Source organism: Peromyscus californicus, unplaced genomic scaffold, assembly GCF_007827085.1.
Source record: "Peromyscus californicus insignis strain IS unplaced genomic scaffold, ASM782708v3 Scaffold_6__1_contigs__length_162567912, whole genome shotgun sequence".
Taxonomy (NCBI): Eukaryota; Metazoa; Chordata; class Mammalia; order Rodentia; family Cricetidae; genus Peromyscus; species Peromyscus californicus.
Genome location: NW_026294584.1, coordinates 88,438,283 through 88,452,967, shown reverse-complemented (window position 1 = coordinate 88,452,967; position 14,685 = coordinate 88,438,283). Strand labels below are relative to the sequence as shown.

Genomic DNA, 14,685 nt, shown 5'->3' with positions numbered 1-14,685 from the left:
CCTCCACATCTCACTTTCTAAGCACTCAAGCAATGACTGCCCATTTTCACTCACCCTGGGTGTGAATTCAAGCAAACAGGAACTGTCTCATTCTGCAGGCTTGTTTGGTTTTCAGTCGTACTGCCAACATCCAGAGTTCTCCCCAAATGGTTCATAGAATATAGCAGACTCCTAAAAATGGGGTGAATCGGTGTATTTAATTAACCCATTTACTAGGGTTTAGTCAGCTCATCTCTAGGAGTTTAAGTGTCGGGATTTGTTCTAAAAAAAAAAAAAGCACTATCCTCATTTCTCTGTGGATGTAAATTTGAGTCAAGAAGTATTGGAGCCCAGTCTGGGGCCTTGTGCCTGTAATCCCAGCACTCAGAAGGCTGACAGAAGGATTACTGTGAATTCAAAACCAGCTTGGGTAATATAGTGAGACTTTATCTCAAAAAAAAAAAAAGACAAAATTAAGAAGTAGTGTTGAGTCAAAGCTGTATTAATCACTCGAATATTAATAATCAATTGATTATGAAGAAGGGAGTCCATTTGTAGTCTGTAACAGTTTGGGTTAGAACATTAATCATTAATAAATCAACTCTTTGTGATTACTCACTGTTTCTACATCTATCAAGGAACTCTTTTATTTAAACATTTTGGTCTTTCATCCTAGCTAAGACCTGTGTGTGTAAGTTTTACATGTGTTTCTCAGAGCATTTTAAATTGGGGTATGCTTTATGTACAATAAAGTGCACCCAGCTCATACGGATATGAGCAAATATTTGCACAGAGATTCATCTCTCTGGCGCCAAGGTCAAAATACAGGGCTTCCTTTCAGAACTCCAAAAGCTCCCTTGAGCTTTGGGCTGCATTTCATATCGATGGACACTTCCCCTGTTAGAATGGAATTTCTCGGAAAGCACCGGTTACTCCGGCGGCTAATACATTCCTTTGAATTATTAAAGAATCCCCTACCTGAAGTAAAAGGAATTGATTAAGACTAGACCAGACCAACCCTAGAGGAATTTCAACTTGAGTTAGCATAATGCTCAAAGCATTCGGAGGTGTCCTGTAGTGTCTCCTGCAGACATGGAGATGTGGAGGGCAGTTCAGACAGTGCCTTTGCTCTCGCAGCTCTCTGTGACCCACTCACTATGTGCTCACATCTCCCACTTTGCCCTAGGGTTGTGGTGCTCAGTCCTGAACTGGAGGACTCTCAAAGTCCAGTCTTCTGGGCATGCTTCCTGTTGTTGCCACAGATGAATAGCCAGGGTTTCTCATCAGCAAACGCTTTTAACTGTGACAAATATCCTCACTTCATACTAAGAGCGCTGGTGACGCCAAGGAGGGGAAATGAAGCAGCTGACTTTCTGACCTGGCAAAGCTGGGCAGCAACCTAGAGTGGCGGGCACACTGACCGAACCCCTGACACGAGTCCCTTCCTCCTTTTCCTCTGTGGCTGAGGAATCGGGAGGATTTGATCCGACACACCATCTAGGTCTTGTCTTCCGTCTGCCGCTTACATTTGTGTTATTCTGAACAAACATCACGTGTGAGTTTATCTTCATCTGTCTTTTTAGTTTATCAGATGCATGACCTTGTCACATCTACAGGTCATTAGGCAAGCTCGGCTGACAATAATTTTCTATTCTAAACTTCTAGCTTGGGGGTAGTCAGCTTAGCAGACTCTAGCAGGGCTCCTGTGCCACCTGTTCATCTGTCTCAGGCCTTAAGCTGTCTGTGAGCACCTTTGAAATGAACCATCATCTAGTGTTTCTTACATAATCATCTACAGTGTGGAGTCAACGGTGGCAGAGCCACAGAGAAAGCAGAAGGCAGTGGGTGGGCTGCGTGGTTCAAGCCCTTGCTTCCCAGCTCACCTGCTATGGTCAGGGCAGATCATTGGCATGATAGGTAGAAGGAAGGCTCCGTCCCTCCCTCTGCTGTGGAAGACTGCAAAATGACTCAGCAGGTAAAGGCACTTATCACCCTGAAAATCTGAATTCAATCTCTGGAGCTTCCACAGGCATGCAATGGCACATGCACCCCCCCACACACACACACCACATTCTCTCTCTCTCTCTCTCTCTCTCTCTCTCTCTCTCTCTCTCACACACACACACACACACACACACACACACACACACACACACACACACACACAAATAAATGTAAATAAGGACAGCAGCTTTCTAGGATGGAGAAGGGCTGCAACCCTGTGCTTGGATCGCCTCGGCTAAAGGGGGCAAATAGTAATTCCATCCCACCAGAGGAGCTCTCCTTAGCCTGAAGAAACCTGATTCTTGCTTTTGTGTTCAGAGCTGACACCACCGTTCAACCTCTGTGTGAACACTTTTAAAAACTGGACACAGCTGCTCCTCAAACCAAGTGTCACCAAGGCTCCATCACTGTCTGCAGAGATGACAGAGTCACCGCTTATGTCCCGGACAGCACACTACCTGTCACTCTTCCTGGGGCTCATAAAACTCTTCTCATTATATCCTCTGCTTTCCTCAGTGCCGTTACAAAATGTCTGACAGAAACGACTGAAGGAGGAAAGGTTTGTTCTGGCTCACAGTTTGAGGGAACAGCAGGGGTAACACCGATGCAGGAGCGTTAGGCAGCTGGCCACACTCTTCAACTTGTCTCCTCACTGAGCGATATAAAGGTGTGACGTCTGGGGCAGATGTCAAGTATATCCATGTCCGTCTAGTGTGTTGAAGGCAAGACAACGTAAACAACGTGAACACTGCCTCCTATCTTCTCTCCTAGGTAATTCTGTATTCTGAAGGGTTTGAATCCAGTAAAATACTAGCGAGAAAGATGACGCAGATGTACAAGCTCTGCAGTGAGCAGCTGTCCCAGCAGGATCACTACGACTTTGGCATGAGAGCTGTCAAGTCTGTGCTAGTCATGGCTGGGTAAGAAACCCCGGGGGAGATGATAGCTCAGTCACTAAAGTGCTGGCCGTGCGAATGTGAGTTCCGGCCTCAGAAGCCACGTGAGAAAGCCATGACGGTGCATGCTAGCAATCCCAGGGCTGAGGAGGCAGAGCCAGGCAAAGAGCTGGGGCTCACTAGCCAGCCAGCGTGTTCCTGAACTGGTAAGCTTCAGGCCGCTGAGAGATCTTGCCTCAAAAAAAAATGGGTAATGACATCCAAGATTGTCCTCTGGTCCCCAAGTATATGTGGTCACACACAGAGAGAGAGAGAGAGAGAGAGAGAGAGAGAGAGAGAGAGAGAGAGAGAGAGAGAGAGAGAGATGGAGGGGGTGGACAAGAGTGAAACTAACCATGTAATCTTTAAGCGGTGTCTGACGGGTATTAAGTGACTAATAAACATGGGTGCTGCTGTTGTGGGAATCCCTCCTTCGTCACTCATGTGACCCAGTGATGAATCTTCACTGTGAGTCCAACTGAGCTCTCGCTAACTTGTGTTTCTCCAGAACGCCTCAGATACGTTGGGTTTTAGAGAATGGAAGTCACTATTGCAGCTAGTGAGATGTCAGTGTGGTTAAGAATATTTGTGGCTCCAAAAGAATGTAGCTCCCAACAGCCATGTCAGATGGCTTACAATCTCCCGTCACCCCAATTCTAGAGGATCCCATGCGCTCTTCTGACCTCTGTGGACACTGCACTCATTCCCACATACCCCCGTATATAACATATCCACACAATTAAAAATCAAGTCAAATCTATTTTTGAAATGCCTCAGTACCTGCCAGGTTGACCAGTTGTCAAAGACTCACAGTCTGATGTGCACGTGCTGGGAGGTAAATCCCAGGTTGCCTAAAACTACCTCAAGGGTTAAAAGGAACTTGGTTGTTTCTTCTCAGTCTGTGATTATCACAGACTCTGCCTTCTCAGAGAAGGTTCAAGTTCAAGACTAAGGTGTTTCCTAGTCACTAGCAAAGGAGACTCTGATTTCAGACTCCAACTTTCCCCTTTATCACTACTTGAAGCTAGCACATCCTCAGTCCCTAACCTGCCCAGGACCTAAGATGAAGCTGCTCTCTTTCTGCTCTTCCTCTTAGTCCAGGACTCACTGAAGCCAGTTCAGCGGATCCAGGGTCCCTGGCTCCTGAAGCTTGGAGCAAACCATGCCTCCACTCCCTGTCCCTTACCTTAGCCGATCAGATTCAGTACATCTCCTCTTCACGCATTGCTGGGTAACACATCCACATTCAGACAACACAACTGCATCCCCACAGTCGTCTGTCTATATGAGGTGGAGAGGGCAATGCCAGGGCTGCAGAGAAAGACAGACTAGCCTACAGCCGCTTTCTGGAGAAGAGGCTCACGGGGATGCTTTGGAAGGGAGCGTAAGAGCGAGCAGACAAGGCACTGGAGTAGTGGCTCAGCGTGGAAGAGCGCTTTCTGCTCTTTCAGAGCACCGGAGTTTGGTTCTCAGCACCCACACTGGGTAGCTCACGACTGAGTAACTCCAGCTCTAAGGGATCTAAGAACCCTCTTTTGGCGTGTATGTGTGTGTGTGTGTGTGTGTGTGTGTGTGTGTGTGTATGACACACACACATAAAAATAAAAGAAATAGATTTTTTTTAGGAGCAGGCAGAAAGAAAGGCAGGGCATTCTAGACAGAGGGAACAGAAAATAACAGCAATGTGAGCCATTGTGATACATTGACAGGGCTCTAAATCCAGACTGAACAGAGTCTAGATTGATAGGGAAGGGTATTTGAGAAAATGTCCCTGTCACTCTCCTCTGGGTTTTATATCCAATGAAGGACTTGTCCCTGTGCTGTGATAGAGGCAAATCAACCCACTCAGGAAGACACATCTTTAACTGGAATCGCAGCACAGTCCCTGACCCTGCAGGTCTAGAACATTCTATTCTGTCTTACACTCTTCAATGTCATCTTAATGACTCTTGAATTTAGGTCTCTAAAAAGAGAGAACCCAGACCTAAGCGAAGACGTGGTCCTGATTAGAGCTCTACGAGATTCCAACTTGCCAAAATTTTTAACAGACGATGCTCTCCTGTTCAGGCAAGTTCCCAGGGCTCTGGGGGAGGGGGGAAGAGGGGGGTAAAGGTCACTGCCACGTAGAGGGAAAGGATGTAGCTCCCAGGGTTTTCTGTCTCCTTAAAGCCAATCCATTTCTCATCTCATCTGGAGATGCATGCATTCCTTAAGAAACACAGCCAGAGGTGGCAACACCGACCTGGGAGCCCCCCACTTGGGAGGGGGTAGGAAGATCAGGAGTTGAAAACCAGCCTGGGCTACACCAGAAGTAAAGAAAAGGATATAAGTCTGGGCGGTGGTGGTGCACGCCTTTGATCCCAGCACTCAGGAGGCAGAGGTGGGCAGATCTCTGTGAGTTCGAGGCCAGCCTGGACTACAGAGTGAGTTCCAGGACAGCCAGGGCTGTTGCACAGAGAAATCCTGTCATAAAAAAACAAAAAAAAGAAAAAGAAAGAAAGAAAGAAAGAAAGAAAGAAAGAAAGAAAGAAAGAAAGAAAGAAAGAAAGAAGCACTGTTTAAAACAAATGAACTAAATGTACAACACTATTGTAATAACCTTTTGTTTTTCAAAATATTGGTCACCAAACTGTGTCATTTTACAAACTGTTAAATTTCTGATCTTAGAGAAATTTCTAGTCTGAAAAACAAGTCAGCTTGGAATTTAATATGAATGTGACTGCTTTAATCATTTTTTTATTTAATTACCTTTTTCATTTATTTTACTTAACGACCATAGTTTTACCTCCCTCCTCTCCTCCTGTTCTCTCCCCTGACTCCCATTTGCCCCCTCCCCATCTACTCCTCCATCTCCATTCAGAAAGGGGCAGGTTATTATTGCTGTGACAAACATCATAACCAAACAGTAAGTTGGGGAGGAAAGGGTTTATTCAGTTTACATTTCCATATCACTGTTCATCATCAGAGGAAGTCAGGACAGGAACTCAAACAGAGCAGAAACATGGAGGCAGGAGCTGAACAGAGGACATGGAGGGGTACTGCCTACTAGTTTGCTTCTCCTGGCATGCTCTGACTGTTTTCTTATAAAACCCGAAACTACCAACCAGCCCAGGGATTGAACCACCTACAATTAGGCTAGGCCCTCCCCCATCAATCACCAATTAAGAAAATGCCTTACAGCTGATCTCATGGAGGCATTTTTCTCAACTGAGGTTCCCTCCTTTCAGATAACTCCAGTTTGTGTGTCAAGTTGATATAAGACCAGTCAGCACACTGTATATGTGTTTGTTAGCTGAGCCGTTTCATTTTCTTGGTTTTGATATTTGAATATTATTTTCCACGCACCTATCTTTGCCAAGTTATCATTTTTCTGTTAGGGAGATTCCTTGAAGCAGATTTTTCTGTGTCATAGATTTTGCAGTGTGTGTGTGTGTGTGTGTGTGTGTGTGTGTGTGTGTGCATGATGTCTTTCTCAATCGTTCTCCATCTTTTTTTTTGAGGCAAGGTCTCTCACTGAACCTGAAGCTCATTGATTTGACTAGGCTCACTAGCCAATGACCTTAGGAATCTGTCTGTCTCTGCCGGCTTACTCCTTCCTTGTGCTGGGTTACAGGTGTGCTACACAGGTCTTTTATCCTGGTCCCAGGGGTCCAAACTCAGGCACTTTCCTCGCTGGGCCGTCTCTCCAGTCCTGCAAATACTTAATTTAAATAGATTCCATCATTTCGACTCCAGAGAGCTTTTATCCTTCTGTAGTTATAGAAATGGTTGTATGAAAATACTGATTTCCCCTCAAATGCAAAGAGTGGCCAAGAACAGAGGATTGTTTTCACATGCAGGCCTTCAATTATCTACACCTCAGCTGTCATTTCCCGTGTCTGTTAGCAGTTTATTATTCATAGATGATTTTCCCATTACGTTCTTTTACTTACGTTTATAGAAACTCAGACCCTGACCTGATATAGACAACAGAGCTATCCTTTTAAGTCTCTCATTCATTCTTTCTTGAAGAGGAGGGTGTTGAGGCAGGCGCTCACTGTGTAGCCCAGGCTGCCCTTGAACTTATGATCCTTCTGCTACAGCTTGCAGAGCTCTGGGATTACAGGGAGGGACTGTCATGCATTCACTAAGTGCATGGGTGAAGCCTTCTGCCCCTCTGAAGTTTGCTCTGTGTCTACTTACTTTTACGTTTTACCTTACTAACTTTGCGCAGTTGTAAGCTTTCTGTCTTCCTTAGAAAGACTTCCTTACCGAAGTGTGCAAAATTCATCCCTTTTACTCCCATCTGCTACTTTTGCCAGTTTATGTCTTCATTTTGGAAAATAAAAATAAAATTTTTATTATAACTCTAAACATTTCTTTTTTGAAATGTGCATCGTACATGGCACTGTGTTGGCTAAGAACATTTTCATACAAGTCCATATTGTACATGGAGCACATCCCCAGTGACCTTCTGCCCTCCCCATTGACTCCTTTGTTCCTCTAAATAGTTTACCTATGCTTTCACGTCACACGCACATATACGTGCATCTCAAATATATCTGTGCGTCTACTGTGTGACGGTGACTGAGCCTCCTTCTTCCCACAGGAATGTCTCTTCTCAACTGTTTCTCAGAATTACCACAGCTCTTCCCTTCCTCCCTTTTTAGCGAGTACTGATTTTCTATTTCATTTGCAAGATTTTATTTGTCTTCTCAAGTTTTCATTCAGTGTGTTTTGATCACATTCACCCCCTTCCCCAACCTCTCCCAGATTACCTCCCTCATGCTACCCTCCTAATTTTACGTCCTTTTGTTTAAGAACTAAGTCCAATTTGTGTTGCCCATATACTCCTGGGTGCGTGACCTTCCACTGGAGCATGGTCCATTTGGAAATTAGTAAGGGTCATGGGGTGGGGGGCTTTCAAGGGAAGGGAGAGAGGACACAGTGTTATAAAGGGTTAATCAGAACGTTGGATTGGGAAGGATGAAGTGGGGGGTAGGAGAGAGTGAGTGGGATAGAGGAGGAGGTATGTGAAGGGTTAGCTGACACTGAAGACCTTTTGAAAAGGCCATATGGAAACCTACTTCTCTGGAAGCTTCCAAAAATATATAAATACTCCTATATAAAAAGAGTTTAAATGGAATTACCTTATAACCGGCTGCCAAAGGCCCTACTAATATTCTTTCTTAGCTTCCACCTTATTTTTCTCAATATCCACATATATCATGGGCATATATAATACTTTAGGGAAACATTGAAGTGAAATTTTCAAGTTTATTGATAAATTCATCAGCTAGGTGTTTAGTACAGTGCTACCATGTACTGTGGGCAATATAGAAATGAGTCCTATTGTTGATGTGAAGGAAGTCCTGTTGTACAGAAAACACACCAGTCTGCTGAGCAGGAAATGAGATCACACAAGAGTTCAGAAAAAAAGGATGTATCCTGGCACAGCCCAGGACAGACTTGTAATGTGGACGGTCAAAAGGTCATTCAGTTACTTATGACAAGTATGGGAAGACAGGAGTGGCTGGTGGCTCCTAACTAATGTCCTTTCTGTTTTGTTAGTGGGATCATATCTGATCTTTTTCCTGGAGTCCTAATCCCAGAACATGACTATGGTATTTTGCAGTCGACAATTGTGGATGTCATGATTGGACAAAACCTTCAGCCTGAGTTATGCATGGTCAAAAAGGTGATACAGTTGTACGAAACCATGCTGGTGAGGCATGGCGTTATGTTAGTGGGACCGACAGGAGGTGGCAAGACCACAGTTTACCAAATATTAGCAGAAACTTTAGGGAATCTGGAAAAACTCAACACAGGCAATGCTTTTTATCAGCCTGTAAAAACCTATGTTCTTAATCCGAAATCGATCACAATGGGTGAGTTATATGGGGAAGTCAATAATGTAACCTTGGAATGGAAGGATGGTTTGATGGCACTCAGTGTCCGAGCAGCTGTGAACGATACTTCAGAAGATCATAAATGGATAATCAGTGATGGGCCAGTGGATGCTCTTTGGATTGAAAATATGAATACAGTGTTGGACGACAACAAGATGCTGTGTCTGGCTAACAGTGAAAGGATTAAACTCACACCTCAAATCCACATGCTTTTTGAGGTAAATGCATGCCTTACTGGGAAGTGAAATACTCAATGAATTGACCACCACCATCAAAAACAACTTACTTTTCAGTGATGTATCATTTCATCATTTATCTGTGGTGATATTTTATTTACTTGCTGAGTACTTACTAAATTATCTTTTGTAATAGATTGACACCACCTGTCAGATGTTTCCACTTCTCTGTAAAATAGAAGCAGAATTAATTCTAGTTTCACTTGCTCTTTTTTGGAGACAGATACGTGTGTGGCTTATATAACTTTAATCTCTAGGTAAAAATAATGTTAGGCATTCTGTGAACAAATTACTCCACTGTGCCAGGAATAGACACTACCTTCTCTGCCCCATTGTGAGGGATTGTGAGAAGGATGATAATCAAACACAGTTACAAAAATACACAGGAAATACCATCTGGATACTCCCCCCTCCCCGCCCCGCATCCATCAAATACTGAAGAATATCTGCTGTGTGCTATATATGTGGCTAGATGTTAGGATACAAGAATGACAGAAGAAAAGTCAATAGAGAAAAGGGGGATGATTCCTATTTTGTATGCAGATGTGGTGGGCACACCTGTAATCCTAGCAGTTGGAGAGCAGAGGCAGGTGGGTCTCTGTGAGTTTTAGACCACTCAGGGCTATGTAGGTAGATCCTGGAGAGAGGGGCATGGGAATTGAAGACTGATAATGTGGTCTACCTTAAACCTTCACCTGTTCCTTTTCAAATTGCATACTGCTCTCTCACTCTTTTACAGAATCCCTTTCCAGATTAGCTTACACTTTAAAATTGTGACTCATTACTACTGAGGTTGAAAGGGTATGGAAGTAACCTGTTAGCTGTTTCCTGTTCAACTTTAGGTACAAGATCTCAAGGTGGCCTCTCCTGCAACTGTCAGCCGATGTGGAATGGTGTTTGTGGATCCAGAAGAACTCAAGTGGATGCCTTATGTTAAAACATGGATGAAGAGAATCTCTGAAAAAGTAAGTGCAGCTGGATGTCCTTCCAAGTCTCCCCCAAGTATGTGTTGGGACTCATATTGCCCAGCAATACACAAATGTGGGTCAATCTAGTGGTGTCTGTGATAAGAGGAATTCCATCATTTTAACTTGTCTCTCTCCCAACAAATCCCTGGATCCTCCAAGAACATATATACACCCCATAAGTGTTCTCTACACTACCTCACCTGCCAGCTACCTGTCAGTCTGCCTCCTGCCCTCTCCACCCAGCCTCTCTGCAAACTGGTTCCTCTTAAGGACCAACATGAGGTATTCCCTCAGCCTTACCATTCTGCCCCCCTGAAAAAGAACAAAACAAGCTGAGACAGTGAACAAGACTTTGCAGACAGCCTGGTGGGTGATCAAGGAAATCACAATAAAGAATATTTAAATTCTGGTTGGATTTTAGGGTTTAGGAGCCTTGAACACCTCTGAGAGCCAGAAGGAGAGAAAAATCTGTTTACCTCCTGCCTTGATCATAGGTGCAATACACGTTGTCACCTCGGAGGTACAAGGTGTAAGATACATTATTTCTGACATCTTACAATGATGTGATAGGCTTGTTATGATCAGTGTGCCAATACCAATGCATTGTTTTTAACTGGAGTGCATGGCTTACAGCAGGGCTCACTCTGCATTGTACAGTGCATAGGGATTTTTAAACACATAAATTCATGTAGTCACCATTATAATGCTTCACTTCCCGGCCCTGAAACTCCTTGGTGCTCTGCCTGTCTGTGCTTCCATCTTTCGGCCTGCTACTTGGTAATCTTTCACTGCCCCTATGGTTCTACTGTTCCCAGAAGTCAGACAGTCTGGGTCATAGTATACAACTTTTTTGGAACCAACTTTTTTTTTTGACTTGGCATTTTAAGGTACCTCATGTCTTTCTTGGTTTGATATCTCATTTCTTTTTAACATGGAGTAATAATATTTCCTTGTATGGACATACCACAGTTCATTTATTCATTTATTCAGTTACCTCCTAAAAGATATTGTAGATGCCTGGAGTTTGAGCAATTATCAATAAAATTGCTAAATGCACTAGTGTGCAGGTTTTTCCTTGAAATTTTGATTAGTTTGGGTAAACACATAGAAGTGTAGTTTCTAGAACAGATCCATAATACTTGGCTCTGTAAGGAATCTCCAGATTGTCTCCTACAGCGGCTGTGACATCTAGTATTCACACCAGCAGTAGAGGAGAGTTCCTTTTGCTCAAATGTTTTCCATCATTTGGCATTTTGGGTGCTTTGGGTTGTATGTAGCTCAGTGGGCAGGAACAACAGGATCTTGTTTCGATTGGCAGATCCTCAAGCATGCCTTTATGGGCTTGTTTGTATCTATATGTCATCTTTGCTAAGGTATGTATTAGGGAATAGTTTTGTCCGTTATTTAGCTGGGGCTGGTTGTTTTTTATTGTTGATATCAAGAGTAGAAGGCCTGTGCAACCCTACGTTGGGGAGAGGGGGAAATCTTTGGATATCTTTTGTTTGTTTGTTTGGGAAGTTGTTTTTTTTTTTTTATTCTTCTCTCATACAATACATCCCAACTGCAGTTCCCCCTCTCCCCTCTCCTCTCTCCCAGACCCCCTCCTCTTCTGTTTCCCTTCAGAAAAGAGCAGGCCTCCCAGGGATATCATCCAAAAATGGCATAACAAGTTAAAATAAGACTAGGCACAAACCCTCATATCAATGCTGGATGAGACAACTCAACAGGAAGAAAAGGGTCCCAAGAGTAGGCAAGAGTTAGAGACACTCATACTCCCACTGTTAGGAATCCCACAAGAATACCAAGCTACACAACCATAACATATATGCAGAGGACCTACCGCAGACCCATGCAAACTCTGTGATTGACACTTCAGTCTCTGTGAGCCCCTATGAGCCCTGCTAGTTGATTCTGTGGGCTGTGTTCTTCTGGTGTCCCCAACCCTTCTGGCTCCTACAATCTTTACTCTCCCTCTTCCTCAGGTTTCCCCAAGCTCTGCCTAATGTTTGGGTGTGGGTCTCTGTATCTGTTCCCATCAGTTGCTAGATACAGCTTCTCTAATAGTGATCAGACTGGACACTGGTCTATGAGTATAGCAGAATATCACCAGGAATCATTTCATTGACTTTTTTTTTTTTTTTTGGCCAGAACTCTGGGCGATCCAGACTCTGGTTCCTGGCCATCCAGGCAGTGTCAGGCATGGGCTCCCTTTGGTGGCATGGGCCTCAAGTTAAAACACTCATTGGTTGGCCACTCTCCCAAGCTCTATGCTACCATTACTCCAGCACATTTTGCAGGGAGGACAAATTAGAGGTCAAAGGTTTTATGTCTGGGTTAGTGTCCCAGACCCACTACTGAGGGCCTTGCCCGGTTACAGAAGATGGCTGGTTCTGGCTCTGTGCCCCTATTACTAGGAGTCCTCACTAGGGTTACCCTTTTAGATTCCAAGGAGTTTCCACTGCACTGGGTTTCCACATCACCTCCCAAGTGCCCCCCATTTCCAATAGTCTCTCCCTGTTCTCTCTCTCTCTCTCTACCCCTCCCACTTGATTCTTCCTGTTCCCATCTCCATGCACCCCCAGTCTACCCACAAAATCTATTCTATTTCCCCTTCCCAGGGATATCCATGTGCTCCTCCCTTGATCCCTTTTTGTTATTCTCTGGGTCTGTGAATTGTAGCATAATTATCCTTTACTTAACAGCTAATATCCACTTATAAGTGAGTACATACCACGTTTGTCTTTCTAGGTCTGGGTTACCTCACTCAAGATAATTTTTTTTCTAGTTCCATCCATTTGCCTGAAAATGTCATGATGTCACTTTTTTTTTTTTTTTTTTTTTGGTTTTTTCGAGACAGGGTTTCTCTATGTAGCTTTGCGCCTTTCCTGGAACTCACTTGGTAGCCCAGGCTGGCCTCGAACTCACAGAGATCCGCCTGGCTCTGCCTCCCGAGTGCTAGGATTAAAGGCGTGCGCCACCACTGCCCGGCTATGATGTCACTTTTTAACAGCTGAGTAATACTCTGTTATGTAAATGTACCACATTTTCTTTATCCGTTCTTTAGTTGAGCAACATCTAGATTGTTCCCAGGTTCTGGCTATTACAAACAAAGCTACTGTGAATATAGTTGAGCGAGTGTCCTTGTGTGTCCTTTGGGTATGTGCTCAAGAGTGGTGCAACTGGGTCCTAATGTATATCAATTCCCAATTTTCTGAGAAACTGACATATTGACTGTACAAGTTTGCATACACACCAGCAATGGAGGAGTGTTCCCCTTGCTCCACAGCCTCACCAGCATGAGCTTAGCCATCTGACAGGTATAAGATAGGCTTTCAACGTAGTTTTGATATGTATTTCCCTGATGGCTACCTGGACTTTGGGTATGGCCTTTCATTGAACAGGGGGTCTCCACCCAAGTTGAGGGCTGAGATGAAGATGATGAAGAGGGGAGGGGGATTGGGGATAGTGTCAGAGTTGGGGGGGAGAGGTACCAAAAAAGTGGAGGAGGTCTGCAAGCAAATGGTCTACCTAGAGTTCTGGTGGCTGGCGTGGTCTCTGGTCCAGCAGTGAGTCTCTGCATGAGTTTGCCTACTTGTTGTTCTGGCTGATGTAGCCTGCACTTGAGCAGGGGCTGTCCACCTGAGTTGGGGGCTGGGACTTGGCACCAGGGGTGGGGGGAAGAGGATTGGGTCTGTGGGAACCAAACTGAGGGAATGGGAGAGTCCCATGGGTGAGTGGCCTGCCTATTCTTCTGGATGGCTTGGGCTGCACTTGAGCAGGGGATGACCTTCTGAGTTGGGGGCAAGGACATGGCAATGGGAGTGGAGGTTGGGGGGAAGAGGGGTGGTGGAGAATTATGTCTGTGAGAACCAAGGGAGTGAGGATGGTCCATGGGTGGGAGACCTACCTGTTCTGGCCAGCATGGCCTACATTTGAACAGAGAATGTCTACCCTCCTTTGTCCATTTTGATACAACTTTTTTTTACAAATGTTTTATCAAATTATATCTTTTGGAGCTGTTTTCTCGTAGGCTGTGGCTTCTTGTTCTTCTAACAGTACTGTGGTATCTCTTCAGACAATATAATCTTTCAATTTTTATCCTCCTAACAGTGTCTTTCACAGAGAAAATTTTTTTTAAGATTTATTTAATTTCATATGTGTGAGTATTTTGCCTGCATGCATGTCTGCATAGTATGTGCATGTCTTGTGTCCACAGAGGTCAAAGAGGTTGTCAGATCCCCTGGAACTAGAGTTATGGGTGACTATCAGACATTGTGTGGGTTCTGGAAATGGATCCTAGGTCCCCTCCAAGATCATCTAGTGCTTTTAACCATGGAGCCTTCTCTCCAGCCCCTAGAAACTTTTAATTTTAATGAGGTCTAACATCAATTTTTTTGCATATCATTATATTAATGCTGTCTCTAAAAGCCCATTTTCAAATCCAAAGCCATCTCAGTTTCTCTTATATTATCTTCTATAAATTTTATATTTTGTGTTTTATATTCATGTCAATGACTCATTTTGAGTTCATCTTTGTAATGGGTCTAAGGTCAGTATCTCTACTCATTTGGTTTTATGTTGTTTTTCATTTTGTTTTATTTTTCATTTTGTGGATATTCTGTTGTTTCAGTATCTATTGTTGAAAATAAGACTGTCAAAACAAAATTTGAAAACA

At 44.0% G+C, this 14,685-nt stretch overlaps 1 protein-coding gene across 2 annotated transcripts in view; it reads left to right on the top strand.

The window, feature by feature from the left end:
- The window catches only part of Dnah6 (dynein axonemal heavy chain 6), a 220,711-nt gene that overhangs the window by 91,029 nt on the left and 114,997 nt on the right, over nucleotides 1-14,685 (top strand). For both annotated transcript variants that reach the window (XM_052718995.1, XM_052718994.1), the window contains exons 32-35: nucleotides 2,755-2,903; nucleotides 4,878-4,985; nucleotides 8,469-9,024; nucleotides 9,885-10,007. In XM_052718995.1, the coding sequence (XP_052574955.1) occupies nucleotides 2,755-2,903; nucleotides 4,878-4,985; nucleotides 8,469-9,024; nucleotides 9,885-10,007 (936 nt within the window). The remainder of the gene's footprint in view (nucleotides 1-2,754; nucleotides 2,904-4,877; nucleotides 4,986-8,468; nucleotides 9,025-9,884; nucleotides 10,008-14,685) is intronic.